The sequence below is a fragment of the Tiliqua scincoides genome, chromosome 1 (assembly GCF_035046505.1).
Source record: "Tiliqua scincoides isolate rTilSci1 chromosome 1, rTilSci1.hap2, whole genome shotgun sequence".
NCBI classification, from domain to species: Eukaryota; Metazoa; Chordata; class Lepidosauria; order Squamata; family Scincidae; genus Tiliqua; species Tiliqua scincoides.
In genome coordinates, this window is record NC_089821.1 from 133,152,609 (window position 1) to 133,176,109 (window position 23,501).

Sequence of the window (23,501 nt, forward strand, 5' to 3'; positions counted from 1 at the left end):
AGAACAATGAGCACAATAAGTACATACTATGATCACAAGTACAACACACACTGCTGAGAAATGAACCCATTTCACAGTATCATTTATTGGGGGAAACATGATTAAAAGTGTTTATTTCCACTTTACAAAAAAAGGCTTTGCAGATGTGCTGGCATTCAAATTATGCTGGAGGAGATGGCATTTTTCTCACACAAGCTGCTGAATTAACCATATGTTGATCACTAATGAAAGTGGTTGAGCTTCCAATTCTCTCAGGTTCTGTGTCTCAAATTTTCCATAGGAAGTTATTAAAATGTGCTTTGTGGGTGAGAGCTACAGAAGCTTGGTGGTGCATTCTGGTACTTTAGTGGTACAACCAACTGGTACTAGCAAGGTTCTACTTTGGTTCACACTCGTCACCAAGAGAGAAAGGGACCAAAGAAAGTGTCCTTCCACCAGAGGATGCAATGTGTAGTTCGTCAAATGCCACACAGTGAAATCTGTATTTGTAGCCAAATTCCTGAGGTAGGATGATAGAGAACAAGTAATATGATGTTTTAGCACAGGCCTTAGCAAAACTATCCTGCCACCATATAATCAAACAATAAGCTATCCTGCCTCCATACAATCAAACAAATGGGGATTCCATAGGTGCAAACAGTACAAACGGTTTTTCATCCTGTCCGCTTCTCCAGAAGATCCAGCACATGTGCAGTACTTTTCTTGGCTTCCTCCAAGAAATAAAAGAGTTTTTCCTGCATCTGCATATGAAAGGAGAGTTAAACATTCCTGTGTCTTCATGCCCAACCAGAAATACAGATACAGCCCTATAAAGTTTCATAAGTTTATAGTGGCAATCTCTGGTCCCAACATTGGTGTGCACCTTCCTATATGGCCAGTCTTGGATGACTTGTGCCCCTCCAAGCTAAACTATGGACTTTGTAGCAAAAGTAGATTTATTAGGATAGAGATTTATTAGGACAATTCTATCCAATTGTCCTGTCTATGGTCCAACAGTTAAGATACATTTAGGGAAAGATAGGATGGGGGTATTTCAGAGAGATATGTCTTTCATGCCACTTGGAAGGTCAGGCATGAAATCCTACGTTTACCAGGGGTGCCCCTGTGGTCGGTTTACTCTCCTCTCTGCTTCCTCCCTGGTTTTAATCTTGGTTTGAGGGCAAGCCCCTGCCATTGATGACTCATTTCTAGCAACACTTTATTTAATTCAGATGTCAATGTTTGTAAGAAGTTGCAAGCTGTTTCAAGTATTTGGAGAAGGTGTATTTTAAAAAAAAAAAAAATAACCCCTGACACACAGAGTCTTCCACATAATGCTCTTCTGAGATTAAACAAGTCCCACAAGCTACAAAGCCCATAGTTTAGCTTGGAGAGGCACAAGTCATTCAAGACTGGCCATGTATATCGTAGTCCACATTTAGGAAGGTGCACTAAAATGTTGGGGTCAAGGATTGCCAGTGTGGCTTCCAGTCACATCCAGGAGGCTCTCTGGGACCCTCTGTGATGCAAACCTGGCACCTGCAGATGCTCAAATCCGTGAATGCCAAGCCTGTGGATTATGAGAGCCCACTGTACCACAGTGTAATCAAAACAGGTGAAATAGTGCTCAAGTTACAGAGAGCCAACTTTGTGATGGCCCCTTTAGCTACTATTTTTAGACACCTGCAGGAGGGGAGGAAAGTGGGAAACCCTGGCCTCTGAGCGGCCCACTTGGAGGCAGGCTGTGCAGCATGGCCTTTCCCAGTTTGAAGAGACACTTGGCCAACAGACTGAGGCAAAGAAGGAAGGCCCATAGCCAGGGAGACAGACCAGGGACAGACTGCACTTGCTCCCAGTGTGGAAGGGATTGTCACTCCCGAATTGGCCTTTTCAGCCACACTAGACGCTGTGCCAGAACCACCATTCAGAGCGCGATACCATAGTCTCTGGAGACTGAAGGTTGCCAACATATGGCAGGAGGGGTGCCATCACTTTCCTCTTAACACCAGCACTGAGACAGACAGAGCAATCAGTCTGGATGATGCCAACAACGAACTGGCATTCTTCTGAGTGAGATCTTGGTGGGCTTATATGAACAATACCAACAATTCTTAGCACTTAAGTGGAGACAAACATAACTGGTGGAGCTGTAAGCATGAGCATTTCTTACCTGTTGTTTGAAGTCTTCATCTGTTACATCTTTCAGGTTGGTTACAACATTGAAATAGGCACCAAAGACACCTGCTTCTAAAGCTTTAGCTGCCACCTGCATAGAGTTTTTTAAAACATGAGAGAAGCAGTGTGGTTGTGATTTGAACTCCACAATTAGTAAAGAATTCATTTTACTATCCATTGAAGGCCCCCAGAAGCAGGAAAAAAAATATATGGTTCCCATCAGGTAGCACTTAACTGTTAAAAATTATGCATCTTTTATTATAGTCTATTCAACCTTAGTGCACTTTGCTTAGTAATTTACAATTTTATGACTTGGCAGTATGTGCTGAGACATTGTAATTTCTTACTGTCTTGTCTTTTTTTTTTTTAAAAAAAAAAAAAAGGATAATGATTTTGAACCACACAAAAGCCACATGATTCTGTGGGATGTTGATTTTGAACCACATGATTTATTTAAGTCCTAAATCTTTGTGTGCATTACTCAAAACATGGGGTGCTTCCATATTACAGTCCTTTTGTACTGCTGAGGCACTTTCTTCCACAATCAGCTGGAAGCAGAATTTAAATGAAGTTTAATATTTACTATAGTGCTGTATTAACTATCAATGCCTTTCCCACATGGCCAAGATTCTTCTCTAATGTTTGCTCTGTAGGTTTTGTTCACAAAGGATTCTAGTACTTTCAAATAAAAGGTTATTGCTTGCAGGTTCAGCCTGCTTTCTTACTTCTTGTTGATCTCAGGGGACCATGGAGTAATTGCCCCTTAATAGCATTTCTGTTATGTCAAAGGACGTAATAGAATTGCCACAAGAGGGAGTCTAATCACAGACTTACTCTTTTTCCTGACATAGGGCAAGTCACAGTAGACTTTTAAAGGGGAAATAACTAGCTAATCCTCTTAGTTGTGATCACCAGAAACAATGGAATAGGCTGAACCTGCAAAGAGGAAGTATTTAATTTAAAAACAAAGGAGCCATGAAAAGTACTTTGTCTATTGGCACTTACTCCCAGGTAAATATGCACAGGATTGCAGCCTAAGGCACTTTTTTTTAGAATGCAATTCTCTTAGATCATTTACCTTTATAATAAACCTATGAGCTAGATCAGGGATGTCAAACTTGTTTCATATAGAGAGCTGAAGTTAGCATTCATGGTGCCTGCTGAGGGCTGGAAGTGACATCATTATGCAGGAAGTGATGTCATTAAGCAGATGATGGCAAGAAATAAACACTTTGTTCTCACATAGGAACCGATTAGCTACAAATGACAGAAAATATGCAAATTTTGATTATATTTTCAAGATGTCACAGAGCCCAGTTATCACATGGGCTTCCCTTTCAGCAGCACCACTTTGCCAAGGCATCACTTAGCAGCTCAGCAGCTGAGAGGTGATCTTCAAAGTGAACACCTCAGCAGAAGCAGTGCTGCTGAAAGGGCGGCCTGTATGATAGTTGGTCTCTCCCAGCACCTCAACAGCAGCTCCCTGTCTTACACCTCTTGGTCTACCTCTTCCATAGCATTCCACACCTTCTGAGGCATCCTTCCATCTCTCCTTCCCAGAGCCTACACAGAAGCAGTGCTGCTGAAATGACAGTGCTGGGAGAGTCAAATTATCACATGGACTGATAAAGAGCTTCCAGGGGCCACATTCGGCCCTTGGGCCTTATGTTTGACACCCCTGATCTAATGCCCTCATGCATTTTATTCCACTTGCCTTTGCATTGGATGCTATCATGACTACTGCTGCAAAGCTGATTTTTCTGCTCACTGAAGTAATTCATTATATAACCAAGGACAACCCACCAATGAAGCAGATGATGTGGTTCACATTGAATGGTGGGAGAGCAAGCAAAAAGACTCAGTCGATTACTGCTGCCTTCCTCCAGTCCACCATGGATGAAGTCACACTGATCCACTTCCCATTCACTACAAGTGAGTGGAAAAAGAATCAGAAAGCAGCAATCCACTGCCTTTCTCCCCTATCAGGAAGTATACTTCCTGATTTGTTTAAGAGAACCATTCAAGAAAGGAGCAAGGTAAGTGGGTAGAGAAGCAGATTGCTCTATCACTGCCTGCCCCCAAAATAACCAATGTGGAAGGTGGCAATTTGCTTACCACTCCTTCCTTTTCAAGAACACAAGAAGTGCAGGGCACACTGGCCACTCCAAGTATGTCCCACATTTCCTGTTTTGCTGAAAACCTCAGGCAGGAAGGAACAACGTCAGAAGGTAAGAGACTAGCTGGCTGTTTTCTGCATAGTTTTGGGCAGGTGTACACAGTGGCAGAAGGTTGGGGGCAGCATCAAACAGCAGTTCATGGGCTATCTTTTTATACAACCTGCTTAAAGACCTGTATTCCTTCCTAACCTGGGCATCAATCAAACACTGTACCTGGATATCTGATTTGCAGGCTGTGTTTCCATGCTGAGCCATTTCTTTTAAAAAGGGCCATAAAGAGTTAACTTTTTCTGCCAGTGAGAAGGGGACACCAACTGCATTTTTCAGGCCCAGCTGCATGGCTGCTGTACGCCTGGAGACAGTGAATAAGCAAAGGTAGAAAACCAGAGAGTTTGGTTGGAAGACACAAACAAGGCAACTATGTTTATAAGGCAAATTCAGTGGAGTGGAGCATGAAGGAAGAGGGGTTGAGGACAAAATGGGATGCAGGATCTAGTAGGTAGGACCCTTTGCTCTCAGTTCCACACTTCTTACTGGTCAGTTTGGGATATATTGGGAAATTGTTAGTCTTTCCACAGCCACCACCAAAGCTAGGAAATTCAGATAGAAGGAGGTCACTTTGGGGAGTCTCCCTCTCAGTGAGCTCAAAAATCCAGGAAGTCCTCTTAGAAAGCAAGCATTAGCAGAACACAATGGCCAGAGAGATGTGGCAACCTGCTCCCTCCCAACATTTTATTAAAAGACTGAAGGAACACAGCAAAAGAAGGGATGACCTGCATCAAAAAGCAAACAGGAATGACAAAGGAAGGTGAATTGTTGGCAAGGAGATTAAAATGCAAGGAGCAAAAAAAAAAGAAATTTCCTGATATCTAATCTCCACTGCAGCATGTTGACTTCCAGCCATACCAGGGAGATGACAAGGAGCTAGGGAATCTCCACACATGCCCTGGGGATGAGAAACAGCATCCAGTACTGTGCAAGCCAAGGGATGCTGAGTGGCCCAGGATGGGCACTATGGCATTATATCATATGATGGCATATCCTATGGATATCCAATCCTGGGTCACCCAATGGCCATGCTCTTACACAGCATAGCACATTGCTCCCTGCTCCATGCTTGGGCATGTCAGAGTGAGGATTCCAAGCACCTAATCACCTCTTGGGGCAGTGGTTCATAAACTGTGAGTCATGACTCCCTGGGGAGCTGCAGAAACCAGCCACGGGAGCCTTGGAATCCTAAAAAAAAAAAAAAAAAAACCACCACCCTATACAATGTATAGGATTGTAGCCCTAATGGGAAGCCACAGTCAATGGCCCAGTGGGTCAAGGAAGCCACCAGTTGAAAACGTTTGGGAACCATTGCCTTAGGGGCTGGAGATGGATATGTCCCATCTGGGATTACATCTGTTTGTAAGTAGTTGCAGGATTGGAAGGAGGATTGGTGCTAGAGCTTGGTCAGAATGACTACACCAGACTATTCTTTTGTCTTAAGAAGTGTCTTAATAAAGGCAATGCTTGCTCTCTATCTTAGACCCTTACAACCCTAGTTAAGGGCAAGCTTGGAACAGAGCTACAGCACACTCTTAAAACTGGTTTAAAAGTCATTCCCTCTTCCCTGGGAACTGTTGTTCTATGAGAGGAGTTAAGGATCTGTTCTCAACACTTTCATCCAACTGGTTCTCAGTCTTTGGTGGGGCAGGGGAGAGGAGCCATGACAGACAAACTAATATCAAATACTAGCATCAAATACTAGTGTTGGCCAGTATTTCACGTGTGATTGACTTGCACAAATGAAGCTGTTGCTTCCTCAATCCCAACATGTCTCTCATACTGCACTTTTAGGTCTTAAATAGACAGTATGTATTTGTTGGCTTTAACGAGTTTCAACTATATACGATTTTGCTATCTCTTCTGCTCTCGGAACATAACCCTCACATGAGATGTGGGCTTACAGTATACAACTGTTTGTTCTTTAGGCCACAGTGCCACAGTGCCAAGCAATACATACCTTTCTTTCTCCTCTGGTGTGCTTTTGGGAAGTTTCATCGCATCCTATGGAAAGGGGAGAAAAGCATATTTAATGTTATGGTAAAGATACTTTTTACTGCTTTGAGAACCAGAAACCCTGAATGCTCCCCTTCACCTGTTGCCTAACCCAAAAACCACTTGTGTGAATTATCCTTGGTCTATGTCCTAAGCAGAATTCCTTGTTGCATTTTATTTTTATCTCAGCCCAATTGAATCTTCTGGCCTCTGCCAGTGGAATGCACATTCCACCAGCAGAAGCACCAAGATCTAGGGGGACTTGTCTGGATCCTGATGCATGTCACATGACATAGTCACGTTTGCCAATGTCATCAGTTAAGTGAAGAGTGCAATGCCAGGGCAGATGAGTTGGCAGTGGGAGGGACAGGGAAGGGAGTGGGAGAAACAGGTGAATTTCTGGGTGGGGAGGGGGAGGAACTGGGGCAGAGAGGAGGGGGAAGGGAGTGGATCCAGCACAGTGGTGTCGCTAGGGGGTATGGGTAGTGCGGGCCACACCGCACTACCAGGTGTGGAACAGTAATAAACAGTAATCCCCTACAGCGTACGGGGGGGTGATGCACTCTGGGGGGGGGTGACACACTAAAATCACGGTGGTTAGGAATAATACCATCAATATTATAAACCAATGGATGTGGAATTTCCAACAGAATGCAATGCAAAAAAACCCAGAGTGAAATATCTCCTTTCTATCAAAAGTTATGGCCAAAAAACCAGAGAACAAAAATGCATGGAACCCTATGAAAAGTGAAACTGAGCTGTATTGCGTGTTTACCCATGGGTAGGCAACCCTGTTTCAGTCCATCAGAAAGGGCAGGCTGAGAGGAATCCAACAACACCAGAATGATCCTGATCCAATGAATGCAGCCCCCAAAAACACCTGAGAAGGAAGTCCCTCCCTCCAAGCAGACAAATGTATTGAGCCCTATGGAAAGCGAAACTAAGCCTCACTGTCACATTTACTCATGAGTAAGCAAACGTGCCTTGGCTGGTGGTCAGGCCAGGCAAAGGCAAATGTGAAGCCACCAGAATGGTCCTGATCCTATGCACCTGGAGCTAAACAGGTGCTCCAGAAGGCATCCCCCCACACACACTAAAAAGGATCAAAACAGAGGCTTCAGCTGATAAGGTGAACTTTTTTGAGACTTGCAAAGTTAGCTGGATCCTGACAGTGATCTGGTTTAAACAGAAGTTCTTAAACTGGGCACTGGGTAGGGCTGAAAACCTTACTGATTTTGGAGGGGAGGTGTTATTGCAGGCAGGCTACAGAGGAAGTTCACTTGGTGGACCAGGGCTGGCTTCTGCTTATTTAATTATTTGTTTTACTTTAATTATTTATACTTATTTATTTTAATTTGCCTGATAATGTCACTTCCACCATGACATCACTTGTGGTGGGTCTTAGACAGATTGTCATTCTAAAAAGTGGGTCCCAGTGCTAAACGTTTGCGAACTGCTGCAATAAGTTGTTAGTAAGTTGACACCCTGGGAGAGGGGGTGTGACACCACTAGTGACCAAAATCATTAAAATCACAATTTGGAAGAATACCAACCATCATGTTATATATCAATCAATGTGTAATTTCATGCAGAATGTGTTCTATCTTTGTTCTATCAAAAGGTACAGCCAAAAAACCAGTGGGGGCGGAGTGATGATACACCACCACGCCCACCACCTGGGGTATTACCCCACCCACTGCATGAGGGGTGATGTGTTGGCATCCCGCACCGGGTGATGTGAACCCTAGTGACGCCACTGATCCAGCAGCAATGATGCATGCCAGATCTTATCCCCTTCTTTTAAAACCTCACCCATTTCCTCTCCTCTGGTATATAATAATAAAATAATAATAAACTTTATTTATATCCCACCCTTCTCCCCGAAAGGGACCCAGGGCGGCTTACAACTTGTTAAAAACAGATTAAAAACATAATTTAACAGCGAATAAAAACGTATATATGCCAGCAAAATAGGTGGTGTATGTCCAGGGAGACCCATTGGCAATTGGGCAGCCTACCTGGAGGGAATTATGAAATACTTTTACTTATCTCCTGCAGCTGGTGATCACGTCCCCCCACCACCACCATATAATGCAGCATGCACCTTTATTGGTGCAGCTGCACCAGCACTGGTAATGAGGCCTAGATCCTGGACCTTTTGCTGGTGGAACATACATTCCACTTGCAGAATGTCTCAATACTTAGCTACATTTTTTTTTCTGTCCCTCACTGTCCCACTACTTACCTGCTACTTAGAAATGTATATACATTTCTCTTTCATATGCACTTCCTCCTCCCAGAAATGCAGGTTTCATTCTTAAAAAGAATTCCTCTTTCCCAAGGTGAATTCCCAAGAATTCCCAAGGTGATTGAACTGAAATATCGCCATAATTTTTACCAAATCTGCAAAAATTGTTTCAAGTTCAAAATGAATTCCTATTGTCACTGCCTAGTTGTGCATACCCAATCCTGAGGCAGAAAAAAGGTGCCAGGAAAACTAACAAGGTTTAAGAGATATTCAGCTTGTCAAAAGCTTATAAATCGCACTCACCATGTAACTGCTGAAAGCCAATGAGTCTGTGTCCACCATGACTACCAGTTCATTCATGGCCTGATGGAATGCAGGTATGATCTCCCTCATAACCGGGTCCAGTTCTTCAAACTGACGCTTTCCATAGGTCATCAGCCCCACCATGCAGCCAAGTGCTGCCCCCTAAGAGGTGATACATTCTAATTTGTACCTTCTCGGCCACACAGGAGAATGAAGCATGGCTATTACAATTCACCTGCCTCTCAGCAATGAGGGATGGTGGTAAGACCCATATGATGCATTAAGCAAGTGACTGTGCCATACAGTATATTATAGCATATGTAATGCATTTGTAAACACGCTGTGCAAGGATTCTAAGGCTTTTATGGCTGGATGAGTTTAAAACACAATTGAAAATGTTAAATTTAAAGGTTAAATGAGCAAGAGAAAGATGGGACATTACTGTTCCTGGATGTGCTTGTCAGCCACAAGGAGGATGGCACACTGAGACACAGAATGTATAGAAAACCTACACGTACAGACCGTTACCTGCACAAAAACTCTAATCACCATGCTGGGCAAAAAAAGGACTAATTAATACTTTAATCACCAGAGCTGGATGCAACTTGGAGCCTCAATATTTGCATGGAGAATATGCACATGTATCCAGAACCTTACAACAAAATGGATACACAGAATGAGAAATTAATAGCGGATTGTGACCAAGATGAAAAGTGACTGCACAAGAAAATGACACCAGAACAAAAGTATTTTTACCTTATATCTGGTACATCACAGATAAGATTGGGAGGATATTGGAAAAAGCCAACCTAAGACCCACTTATAGACCTACCGAAAAGACATATCAGGCATTATGGTTCATGAAGGATAAAAGACTCCACGGCTGGTGTATATTGTATTCCTTGCGAGTTTGTGAAAGCCTACATAGTGACCACAAATAGGTAGTGATGGGAAAATCCAGCAGGGCTTGATTTGAGTTGAGTCTAGAGCAGCGGTGCCCAAACCCCGGCCCTGGGGCCACTTGTGGCCCCTGAGGACTCCCAATCCGGCCCTCAGGGAGCCCCCAGTCTCAAATGAGCCTCTGGCCCTCTGGAGACTTGCTGGAGCCTGTGCTCCACTGTTCAACCACTCACGTGAGCTGTGGGACGAAGGCTTCCTCCATTGCTTGCTGTTTCATGTCTGTAATGCAGCAGTGGCAGCAAAAGAGAGGCTGGCCTTGCTTTGTGCAAGGCCTTTTACAGGCCTTGAGCTATTGCAAGACCTTCATTCATTCATATAAGTTCCATCTCTAATATATTCATTTATGTAAATTTATTTAAATTTGAAATGTAAATTAATTCTTTTTTTCTCAGACCCCGACACAGTGTCAGAGAGATGATGTGGCCCTCCTGCTAAAAAGTTTGGACACCCCTGGTCTAGAGTCACCACTCCTGAGACTCCTCAAAAAAGAGTCATAATAGGGCACTTTCCAAGTCACTGAGTCACCCCTTTGCAACTCAATAGAACTCGAGACAAGTCACTTTCTCCTTGAAAAAGTCTGCCACAGAAAAAATGGGGCTGCTGCCGGGCGGGCGGGCGGGCGGGCTCTCTCTCTCTCTCTCTCTCTCTCTGTGCGCACACCTGAGTTCGCTTTGAAGAAACCCTCTGCTGCCCCATCCCATCTGTAAAGAAGGAGGTAGGGGGTGGGAGGGACTGCATGAGAGCAGGGACAGAAGGGGCAAGAGGGAGGAAGGTCACACACAGCAGCTGAGAGGCTTACCAGGAGAAGGTAGAGCAATGAAAGAATGCCTTGGCAGCATTAGTTCAGAAGACCTCATTCACTTGTGGTACATGTTAATCTCCTTATTCCCCAAGGCCAGGAAACACTGCATCACTCATTGGAGACTTACAAATGTGCAGCCCAGATGAAGGGCTGGAGGAGGTTAGCCTCTGCCTTCCATAGCCTTCCACTGCTAGTACCCAAAATGATTGAGTGGAGGCTCCCTCTCTGCCCTATTCAGACTACTGGGAATTAATGAGAGTCTCTGCCATCTGATTCCAGTCTGCAGCATAAGCTCCTCCTCATTCACCATTCCCCTCCTTTTCGCCCAGATGACCATTAGGGTATGCAGTGCTCTGCCTCTGGAGACATTTGCAGCCAGATCAAAGAAAGGTGTTCCCTCCACAACTCATGTATCTGTACAGAGCATGTGGTGCAATTTATCTGCCTACCAGTGTTCCTACAGCTGGAGCCAGAGGTAGAAACCTTGCTCACACCCTTTCCAAGCAATTATGAAGTGTAGTGTTCTTGCCTCTCTCCCCAAATCAGATGTCAAGAGAACCAACATATGGCAAGAAGAAATGACATGGACCTGTGACACTCTGGTTGACGTCCAGGTATTTGTCCACGTTAGCACTTCCTCAGTGCAAAGTACTCTTCTAGTTTTGGATGAAAGTTTCTACATGGCCATGAGCACTGTATGATTCATGTATGAAGACAGGCAAATTAGACACACTGCATGAAAGTATGGGTTTGTGGGTTTCAAGCTTTGTCTTCATTTTTAAACAGTCTGACAGCTGAGTCACCACATACCAGAGAAGATATTGCTGCCGATACGGATCCTCCTCCTGGAGCAGCTGACCTGGCACCAACTTTCTGCACAAAGGAATGAACAGGCAGAGATGCCAAACTGACACTCTCTTCACCATCCTGTACCATATCCCTTCAAAAGACAAAGAGGGGACATTGAAAGAACAAACCCACCTACATCGAGACTTCACAAATTCAGTGAACCAACTGTTCAAGCATCTTCCTGCCACAGGAGAGCTGATCAATTCTTTGAACACAAACAAAGGCTTGTGGCACTTTAAAGACTAAGGATGCAGTCCTAGGCACACTTTTCTCAGAGTAAGGCCTGTTGAACACAATGGAACTTACTGCTGAGTAGACACACCTAGGATTGTGCTGTAATGCATTCATTGTAGCATAAGGGTCAAACCAGCATGTTGCTGAGATGTGCTTCCAACCTGAAGCACCTCTTTTCTCTGAAAAATCTCTGTGTGAGAGGTGATGCTGATGGGAATGAGTGCATGTGGGAAGGGGGAACTGCACTGTGTCTGCTTGAGTTGGGTGCTTCCTGCCTGGAGCAGGTGAGTTGCAGGAACACAACTATGGTTATGTGCTCAAGTCAGGCGCTTTGCATTGAACTGCAGCAAATTCAGACCTCTTTGGAGTAAGGAAACCAAAGTGGGTCAGGGGAGAAGGAATATAAAGAAGGAAAATCACCCTCTGTGTATTCTGCCCCTCTTTTCATACACCATTGTTACCACTCTTCATTAGCAGCTACCTCAGTGGTTCTCACACATTTAGCATCAGGACCCACTTTTTTGAATGAAAATCTGTCAGGATCCACTGGAAGTGATGTCACAACTGGAAGTGACATCATCAAGCTGGAAAATTTTTAGCAATCCAAGGCTGCAATCCTGCCTGCACTTACCCAGGAGTAAGCCACATTGACTATCATTGTTAAACGATTATACATAGTAGCTTGTTAAAAGTACAGATCTGTAACATTTCCCCAAATCCAGTCACAGACCATGGTAGCATCTATTCTAATATATTAAAAATAAAATATTGAAATGAATGGGGATCCACCTGAAATTGGCTCACAACCCACCTGGTGGGTCCCGGCCCACAGTTTGAAAAACACTGAGCTACCTAATGACTGAAGTCACTGACATCACTACTATTTGTATTCAGTACCAACAACACCAAAGCTAAAAAAATGAAAACACCCATACTCAATTATGCGCTCCTTGGGCCTGAATGGAGACAAAGAATCCAGCCCAAGTCGGTTGATTACCTGCAATTTAAAAACGCATGTTTATAGATGCTCATTTCATTAAACAGAAGCTGAAACAGGTAAAAGTCCTTTATGGTATAAAGTTGCACTCAATCTGCATTGATCAATAAGCACTAACAGTGATTCAAGGCACTGCGGGTTGGTACCAAGGACATAGTTTCCCAGAAACACACATTTCATAAGAACATAAGAACAGCCCCACTGGATCAGGCCATAGGCCCATCTAGTCCAGCTTCCTGTATCTCACAGCAGCCCACCAAATGCCCCAGGGAGCACACCAGGTAACAAGAGACCTGCATCCTGATGCCCTCCCTTGCATTGGCATTCCGACATAGCCCATTTCTAAAATCTGGAGGTTGCACATACACATCATGGCTTGTAACCCATCATGGATTTTTCCTCCAGAAACTTGTCAAATCCCCTTTTAAAGGCATCCATGCCAGGTGCCGTCACCACATCCTGTTGCAAGGAGTTCCACAGACCGACCACACGCAGAGTGAAGAAATATTTTCTTTTGTCTTTCCTAACCCTCCCAACACTCAATTTTAGTGGATGTCCCCTGGTTCTGGTGTTATGTGAGAGTGTAAAGAGCATCTCTCTATCCACTTTATCCTTCCCATGCATAATTTTGTATGTCTCAATCATGTCCCCACTCATGTGTCTCTTTTCTAGGCTGAAGAAGCCCAAACGCCGTAGCCTTTCCTCATAAGGAAGGTGCCCCAACCTAGTAATCATCTTAGTTGCTCCCTTTTGCACCTTTTCCATTTCCACTATGTCCTTTTTGAGATGTGGCAACCAGAACTGGACACAATACTCCAGGTGTGGCCTTACAATCGATTTGTACAACACCAAATGGCCAAATTACACATCACGATGAATGTGTGATGTGGCCTGTTACTTCAGAGTGTGTTTTTTCAGAAAAGGATTTTTAGAAAGTCAACTGAAATGTAAACTAATTGATCAAATTAATGCAAGGGTTCCCGAAGTGTATGTTGTGATGCCTTACGGCCGAGGTTCTCAAACTCCTCAGGAGTTTGAGAAGTGAAGCAGGTGTGTGTGTAGGGGCGCAGCAAAGGCTGCAGCACAATCCCCAGGATCGTGTCACTGCCGGGGCTGATGTGGGTGATTTTCACTTACCTGAGCCATCTCCTGCCTCCTCGGGGTCTGGGGAGCCCTGCAGAGGCTTCTACAGGGATCCTGAAGCATCTAAAAAAGTTTTTTAAAGAAGTCGGAACCCACTTCCTGTTTTCAATCAGGGTTCTGAATGTTTTTTTAAAAATCTTTTTAGAGGCTTGGGGGGCCCTGCAGAGGTTTCTGCAGGACTCCCCACAGTGCCAGGAGGCAGAAGCTGGCTCAGGTAAGTGAAAATCACCCCCAATCAGCTCTGGCAGCAGCACAATCCTGGGGATCATGCTGCTGGCTTTCCCTTCCCCCTGCCCCTTAAGGGGACAGATGCAGAGTTTCTCAGGCTGGGGCATCATGACACCCCAGTTTGAGAACCTCTCTCTGCCTTAGGGTGTCATGGCACTTTTGCAGGGGTGACATGGGATGTCCTCGGTTGCCCCTCCTACTTGTTTCCCCCAGGCTCTGACATCTTGGATCTTGCAAGATTTCATGATATTCAAGATAGTTGCACCCAAGTCTCACAAGAAGAGGCTGTGAATGTGTCATGAGTCAGGTAAGTTTGGGAATCACTGTATTAATGCATTTCATGAGACTCTCAAGTACTTTGGCCCTTTCTATCTCCCAGCTTCAGAATATAAATGAATGTCAAAAAGTTACCAGTCTGATTTTATGATCTTCCTCAAGAATGAAGAGTTTTTCTTTCTTAATGTAAAATTCTGCCGCATCCAATATGGCCTTTTTGGGGACCAACCCCACTAACTGAGATCCCACCACTGGCAAATTCAGATCCTAGAGGCAAAAATGTGAATTTTACAACTCATTAGCATTATATAGTCAATATTTGGCAATCCATTCTGTCTGACAGGTAACACACCTATATCAGCCACTTCCATGGGGACTGCCTGCACAATCCTATGCAGGTCTACACAGAAGTAAGCATAATTGAGTTCAATAGAATTATACCACTGCATATGTACTTCAAAAAGAACCCAATAACCTGATGTCATTCCATCTGGTGTGTAACACACCCATGTCAATCTCTGAGTACAAATCCTGCTGTCTGTGGCTTTTCGAAAATGACTGAATTGCATCTAGTTGTTCATTCCCTTAGCATAAATAATCTAATCTAGGATGCACTGCAAGAGAGCTTGAGTCAGGGGCCTTTAATGTTTTATGGGAGCACTTTGAACAGCTTGTACACAGCTGGGAGAATATTTAAATGACCCAGTCACATGGATGGGGACCAACTGTATGAGTTCTGATCACAAACTTGGCACTCCTGGAGAAGGGGGTGTCAGTTCCATGGGAAGGAATCACTTGATCTGCCTCACCCATGAGGTTAGTTCATTTAAATATTGTCCCAACCATGGAGGAGCCACTCTCAGGAAAGCAGCTCCCACATGGCTAGGACATAATTTAAAGGGTCTCTTAAACAATGTTACCTTTTAATGAGATTTCTGAAGATGGTAGGTTGGTTGGTTGGTTGGTTGATTAACCTGGTTCAAGGAGCTTTTTTATATTAACTACCTAAATTTCTTCCCTAACTTCCATTTTCAAAATGCTAAAAAATGTTTAAGGGGAAAAAAAAGACCACACCACAGAAGTTCCTTAAAATGAAAAAGTCACAATTAAAATAGAAAAATATGGGCAATTGTAAGCAAGAGATGTTATTCAAATTGGAGATAATAACAGACCTGTGTCATCCACACAGAATGTTGAATTAGCATTTGTACAGTGCTTTTGAATATTCCAAAGGTTTTGTATTGCTGTACCATGCTTGATGTAACCCTTACAATAACCCTGTCTATTATTATCTCCGCATGGTGGGAAGACAGCTGAAGAAGAGGGTGACTTGTCTAAGTTCATGGCAGAAGCAGAGGCTTCCTGACTGTTACTACTTTGCTACACTGTACCAGCTCTCATAGTGAAGTACTCTGAATTACATTCAGAGACTTTAACAAATGCAGCCTCTCAGCTTGGAAGTCAGTACGTATTTCGCTTGTCTTAGAGGAGCTGCAGGACGTCTTGAAATATGCAGGCTCATGAAGCTTGGGTATCTTTTCCTGAAAGAGTATGATTGCTCTCCTTAAGCATTCCTATACAACTTGCCTGAGCATCAGTGCAGACCTCCTCATAGACTGTGTGGAGGGGGGTGGTTTCAAAGTCCAACAGGTTTGTAGAGACTTGAGCAATATTTTCCTCATCCAAGTACCAGCCCATGCCTTGCACCTGCTTCAATCGTCCAGGCTGCAAAAGACAAACAGAAGTAGCTCACTCTGTACACTCTGCTCTGCAGATGCATACTCAAGCAGGAATGCCAGCAAATACAGGTGTGTCCCTGTATCTGCAGGGGTTCCATTCCAGAACCCCCCACAGTAACGTGAAACCATGGATATGGGTGAACCCCTCCCCTCCACCCTTCAGAGCCAAGGGGAGCCTTTCTGTTCATAGCCTCTGCAGGGCTCAGACTGAGCCTTTCTGATTAAAAAAAAATGCAACTTCCAGTTTCTCTGTTAAACCGGAAATGATGTTTTTAGGAGGCCTGGGAAAGCCCTCCAGACAGGGCATGTGGAGGGGGGGGGGCCCCACCGACCCAATCCACTAATAAGTGACTCTGCGGATATGGGATCTGCGGATATGCTCCCCCAACCCGTATGTGCCAATTCCAGAGTCAACTTTCTATCTGAACCCCAGCTTCCAAAAACCTCCCAGATTTTAAAGAACAATGCCTCAAAGATTTCAGTTTCACACTATTCATATATGCCAGAAGGGTAAGCCACAGCTATCCCTCCTGCCCATTAATACTGCTGAGTCACTGGTGTGTGTGCTGCATCCTTCAGGATGGGGGGGGGGGGGCGCAGTCCTAGATGTCTCTTCTGGGTGAGGGAACATTTGTGTTGCCTTTGAGGCCTGGATGGGTTCTACCTGAACCTGCTGGTGCAAGTTCATGTGCACTGGGTTGGGGAATTGGGTCCAGGAAGGGTGTTTGGATTCAGCAGACACAACTGCCACCAATCCCACTGTGTTCCGAGACCCGATCTGCCCGCCTCTTCACTCCCATCACTACCCCATTCCACCTCCCCCACTGGTTTACCTGGGTTAGTTGGCATTTCTGAATCCACTGCTGTGCATGGGGCCACTTTGGCCTCTCCACTGGCCTCTGGCAGTGTGTGACTTTGCACACTGCTGGAGAGGTTCTTACAATTGTTGTAAGGCATTATCCATTGGCAGAACTAGTGTTCTGCCAGTGGATAAGCCCAAATTTCTATGTGTCTGCTGCAGCAAAAATAAAGAATCCTGTGGCACTTTAAGACCAAGTTTTTAGTAGGACAAACTGTCATGGCTTGAGCCCACTTGATCTGATATGTGAAATGTACACTTGATGGGGATATATTGACACACACACAGGATTGTATCATACATTCCTTGTCTATGAACAGAAGACACTTCCGTGTCCATAAGCAAGAGGGCAATTTCTGCTTATCAGAAATTATCTCACTGTAGGCCTCTCCACACCATACAGTTCTTTTCTAGAGGGTCCCCCAACTGCAGGGCCAGTGCAAGACATACTGTTGCCTGAAGCAAAGGATGAGATCGCCCTCCCCTGGTACAAAAACAACATAAAATCATAGATTACTATGTAGACGTAAAATCATAGATGACTGTGGACCCAGTCCTATCCAATTTTCCGGCATCAATGCAGCTGTGCCAATGGGGCATGCACTGTGTTCTGTGATGGGGAGGCAGTCACAGAGGCCTCCTCAAGTTATGGGAACATTTGTTCCCTTTGCCTCAGGGCTGCATTGCAGCTGCACCAGTGCTGGAAAGTTGGATAGGATTGGGCCCTACATTGTCTGCAAGAAGAAATATCCACAGTTCAAAAGAGAAGTAAAGTACCAAAGAAAAAACTTCTGAGTTCTACAGAACCCTTAATCAAACACATTATTAGCAAAAGGACAGGGCAAAACCCAAAATACTTGGCTAAGGAATTTTACTTTTTTCCCCATCCTCATAATTTCTTTTTAAGAATAGATTTGTTATACCAGATATATAAAGTATTAGCATCTGAAAAAAATATTTTTAAGACAACAAAGCCAGCAAAAAGTTTCTAAAACACACTGTACATAGATATGTTTTGAGCAAACAAAAAAGAGCCACCTGATGTCCCCAAAATTCTTCAGAAACTAGCCAGAGAAAGGAATGATTTTAAAACAAAGCAAAGCCTTTGATAAGTACAGAAACACTTTCCAAATTTGTTTTGATCAAAGTAGCAGAGACATTTGTTATGAAAGTAATAAAAAGTTTAAAGCTACTTTTTAATATGAGACTGCTGACCTAAGCAGTCATAAGAACATAAGAAGAGCCCCGCTGGATCAGGCCAAAGGCCCATCTAGTCCAGCTTCCTGTATCTCACAGTGGCCCACCAAATGCTTCAGGGAACACACTAGACAACAGACACAACCTGTGTCCCGATGCCTTCCCCTGCATCTGGCAATCAGAGGCAGCCTACCTCTACCTTGCACATACATGACTTGTAACCCGTGATGAACTTTTCCTCCAGAAATTTGTCCAATCCCCTCTTAAAGGCATCTAGGCAAGATTCTGTCACTACTTCCTGTGGCAAGGAGTTTCACCAACTAACTACACACTGGGTAAAGAAATATTTTCTTTTGTCTGTCCTAACTCTCCTAAACACAACTTTAGTGGATGTCCCCTGGTTCTGGTGTTATGCGAGGGGGGAAAGAGTGTCTCCTCTATCCACTCTATCCAGCCCCTGCATATTTTGTATGTCTCAATCATGTCCCCCCTCAGGCACCTCTTTTCTAGGCTGAAGAGGCCCAAACGTTGTAGCCTTTCCTCATAGGGAAGGTGCCCCAGCCCAGTAATCATTTTGATTGCTCTCTTCTGCACCTTTTCCATTTCCACTATGTCATTTTTGATATCTGGCGACCAGAACTGGACACAATACTCCAGGTGTGGCCTTACCATTGATTTGTACAACCCAGTAACAATCAACAATAATAATTGGGACTTACTTCCAAGTACCCTTGTAAAAGATCTGTGTTCCTTAAGGGCTTTTGTTTTTAATTATTCACTTCCTTCTGTGTCTGGATGCAAACCTTATACACAAATGGGTACAGAGGAAAAGCACTTTGTGGCGCGAAGCAGCCATGGAATGCAGAGGGTAGCAGTTAGTCTGTGACATTCCTATGCAGACCTCAGATGCTTAAAAGGAAAGAGTGGAGTGATCCCCTCGCAACATCAGTCACTCATACCTGGTCCTTTCCACGGCCCTGCTCCCGAATGTTAAGTGCGACCCGGTGTGCCTGTTCCTTTGTGCATAGCAGATTGATGTTATAAGCGATGAGGAATTTTCGTGCACCTGTTACTGTTGCTCCCCATCTTGGAACAAAGGTTGCTGAGCCAAAATCAGGAGTCCATTCTAGCTTCTTCAGCTTGAGAAAAGGAGGGGGGGAGAGGCAGGTATAATTCCAAATAAGAAGAATGCATACTCTCATTGTATATACTACTTATGTTCATGAGATTCAAGAGAAAAACCATGAAAACCCATTTATGGTTAATGTGTTGTATTTTATTTTATTTTTATTTTATCTTTTTGTGGTTTCTGTGCTTTATCTCATTGTTGGTTGATGCCACATGTATTATGTATGCCCATAAAGGTTACTGGATTGGAAAAACCTTTTTCAGTACTACCCAACCCCCTCTCAGAATGACCCAACTGTCACCAGCTGGAAACAATTTCATGTTTCCATGAACATGTTTCGCATGAAACAATTTCACCAAGTAAATCCAAGCATCAGCTTATCACACAGCGTGTTGCTACACACAACCTCTGGTCCTTTGTCCTGAAAGCAGTATGACTACCATTACAAATGCAAATATCTTACTTTCTCAGGGAGGGCTTCATACTCTCCTGTTCGGATGGCTGGCAGAGACCTCCGGCTTTCCTTCACAGCTGCTGCACCATACAGATACACTGGAAGAAGTGACATTTGTTACCTCACTCCCTGTCTTTGGTGTCCCCATAATGTCAAAAAAGCAGATTGACAAGCAGAGAAGCAGATTGCTTAGGAAAAACGTGAACTGTGTCCAAAATCACATTCACTTGTGCAAAATCATGAAGCAATACAGCCAGGCCTTGGGCTGATTGCTTTTTGTTTGTTTTGTTTGGGTAAATAGGTCAAGTTGGTGCAGTGTACCTACTGAGAACACGACTTTGAAATGGCATGCAAAAATAAAGAAAAAATTTCTCCTGAATTCTGCAGCAGATGTTCACAATCAGCTGGTCACTGGTAGGGACCCAACTTGCAAATGAATTGAAGAGACTTATTCCCTGATTGACCTGATGGATTCCTTTGTGCTTTGCTGATTTCTAGAGCACCTCACATTACTCAGTGGATGAAGTTTTAGCCTTTTGTCATTCTGCAATGGTGGAGGATCAGGCTGGCCCACCTGCTCCCTCCACTCAATTGCCATGCTTTGGAATACTGTTCTCTGCAGGAAGCCTATCAACACACACCAGCCCACACAGGCTTTAAACCATCTTCACTTTGCAAAGGTACTGACAGTGGCTATAGAGCCAATTCATGGATGCCCCTTGTAAAGACCTCATATAAGGTCAGGAACAACAAAGAGACATAGGGCGCAATCCTAACCTGCGCTGGAACAGGCAAGCCAGGAAGCTTGCGCTGCATCCAGTGCAGGATAGTGGCCATAAGCAGCTCAGCCAGAGGCAAGGCAAAACATTTTCCTTTACCTCTGGATAAGGGCTGCTGGCCCCTATGGGTCTCCTTGGACTTTCGCCATCTCTTGAGCTTGAAGCCACTCCGCTCTAACGGGGAACGAAGGTTCCGCCTCGCACTCCCCACCCGCCCCCAGGGCCACCCACTGGACAGGGCTTAGATGTGTCTCATATGTGCTGAAATATAGCAAAGCAAAGCATGTACAAACTAAGGCACAGGAAGGGAGATTCCGTTTGGTGAGCGGTGAGCCAAGAGAGATTTGTGAAGAAATTCACTGGGCGGCAGATTCTTGTCTTTCAGATCAATGTTCCTCCACCTTTTCCTGTAATTAACTCACCAGGTACCTGCAGCTCATCTGCTAAACTCTTCCCAAAGACATTGGCACAGCAAACACATTCCTCCATAGTGACATTCCTCACTGGGATGAAAGGGCAAACGTCTAGGGCTCCCATCCGGGGATGTTCACCTAGGACAGGAAAGCAAAGCTTCAAAGTTGTGTGGGGTCTGAAGAGAGAAGAGGAGCAGCTAGAGAAATGAGAAGATAATGTTTAGAGAGAGCTGGATTTTCATCTCCATATGTTGAGGAAACTGAACCTAGGGCTCAGGATCATTGTTAGGGTCACTGGTGAGAGCAATTAGTTAAACTGAATGCATTTGGGTAGTTAAGGTTACCCAATGCTGTGACATCTCAAAATGCCAAGAGCAGCCCAAATTCCAGGTCCTCATATAAGTCCATTGGTTCTCACAAACTGTTTCTACCAGATCAAGAACAAAACAAACAGCTTAGAACATGTGAAAGGTTGCACAGTACTTCAGGAAGACACCACAAGAAACTTGACTTGGGACTCAGATTCCCTATTGTTTCCCTTTTTCCTACTACAGTTACCTTTGTGTTTTGACATGTCGATGAGTTGAAAAGCCATTCTAGCTGCATTCAGTGCACCCCTAACAACATCTTGAGGATTCCCCACAAAGGTGTAGACTGTCCGATTAGTGGAAGGACCTGCATCTACATCCAGGAGCTTGCATCCTGGTGTCTGAGAGATGGCCTTGCCAATTCCATCGATCACCTGAACCAGAACATAGCCTGTTACGGAGTTTGGAAGTCGCAGTTCTTGTTAGTGGATTCAGATAATTTCTTTAAAGTAGAAAGCTGGGCTGCAGTGGTGTTGCTAAGGGGTGCGGGGGGTATGGGCCACACCGGATGACACACAAAGGGGGATGACCAGTGACCAGTGACATGACTAGTGACCAAAATAGTTAAAAGCACAATTTCTAGGAATAATACCATTGTGTTATATACCATGCTATGCGTAATTTACAAATGCATACAAATTTACAAACAGTCTATGAGGTGTTATTATGACACAGCAGGGAACCAATAAAGTGTTATTAAGGTGATACCCTCAGGGGGTGTGACACCACTAGTGACCAAAATAGTGACCAAAATCAGTTTGTAGGAATAATACCATCATGTTATATATCAATCGATGTTAATTTCATGCAGAATGCAATGAAACAAACCATGTTGAAATATCTGTGTTCTATCAAAAGGTATAGCCAAAAAACCAGTGGGGGCGGGGCAATGGTAGGTCCATCATGGGGGTGACGTGCTGGCCTCCCACACAGGGTGATGCAAACTGCTGGGCCCTACAATCTGCTGAAACAATATTCTGAATATTCTTCAGGCTAAATTCATTTTATCTTGAATAACTGGGAAGGAAACCTTCCCCTTTATAGCTCAGGATTATAGCTCTGAACTTTTAAAGCTGCATATGGAAAGTGATGGATACAACAGTGCTTTTTCCAAGATCAAAAGTCCAGCTGCAGAGTGTTTTCTTCTAAAGTTCTTTTCTTATATATAGTTGGTAGGAATGCACTTACTTCCAACCAATAGCTCAGGCTAGAAAAAGTAAACTACAGCCCAATCCTGTCCTTCTCCAAGCTATAGCTTTCAGGCACACCAAAACAGGCAGGGGTAAAGGGAAATATTTTTGTCTTTAAGCCCCTCGATTGCCAATGGGTCTTCTTGGACATATAGTTGGCACAAGTCTAAAGACAGAAAGGGGTGTGTGGGAGATTCTGGAGGGGATAGCATCCCCGGCACACATTGCTTGCAGTCACTCCTGCCTCCTGCTCTCTCCCTGGTCCCCATGCCCAATCCCCACCCACAAAATTCTCCCCACTAATGTACTGGGGCTGGTGGAGCCTCATGGTTGCTGCCATATGCAAGGTGCCACTTGCTGTCTTTGGTAACTGCTCAGAAGCACATGGCAACACACTCCATTGCTGTGTAAAACATGTTCTGCTGCTGGAATGCTAGTTGGCAGTTAGGCTGCAGTTCTATTCACACTTTCCTGGGAGTAAGCCCCATTGACTATAATGACTAAGTAGACATGCTTAGGATTGTGCTGTTAAGCTACAATCTGATACACACTTACCTGTGAGTAGGTCCCACTGACCTTTCAAGTAAACATGTATAAGCTTGCACTGTTGGAAAAATGCATTTCACAGTTGGCTAGGAACTATATTGCCACAACCAAATCTCTTTATACATACCATACTTCAGAGCCTACCTGTTTGTTGTTACCTTCAGAAAAATTGGGGACACATTCTACTAATTTTGACATTGTTCTGGTTTTTCTTTTTTTCTACACTGGTGGGGAGTCCTAGAGCTGTGGTGGTCACTGGATGTTCGTTTCCTCTTCTCTTCTGGATGAAATGTTTAACCTGAGGTTCAGGAGATTTTATAGAATACTGTATAACCAGTGACCTTTGTCTATCTCCAGGGTTTCTTATTAACTACCCCATACTGGACCAACTGAAAAGACAGTTTACTTACCAG

At 44.2% G+C, this 23,501-nt stretch overlaps 1 protein-coding gene across 1 annotated transcript; it reads right to left on the reverse strand.

Moving 5' to 3' along the window:
* Positions 1 to 653: 653 nt before the first annotated feature.
* On the reverse strand, positions 654 to 23,286 carry FTCD (formimidoyltransferase cyclodeaminase). Its single transcript, XM_066622159.1, has 14 exons — positions 23,233 to 23,286; positions 21,543 to 21,726; positions 20,994 to 21,122; positions 19,802 to 19,890; positions 19,169 to 19,348; positions 16,002 to 16,139; positions 14,550 to 14,681; positions 12,706 to 12,767; positions 11,498 to 11,627; positions 8,926 to 9,087; positions 6,340 to 6,383; positions 4,545 to 4,683; positions 2,150 to 2,245; positions 654 to 740 (listed from the first exon to the last, which is right to left on the reverse strand). Exons 1-14 carry the CDS (start codon positions 23,284 to 23,286, stop codon positions 654 to 656), a joined length of 1,626 nt encoding a protein of 541 aa, XP_066478256.1.
* Positions 23,287 to 23,501: the final 215 nt, after the last annotated feature.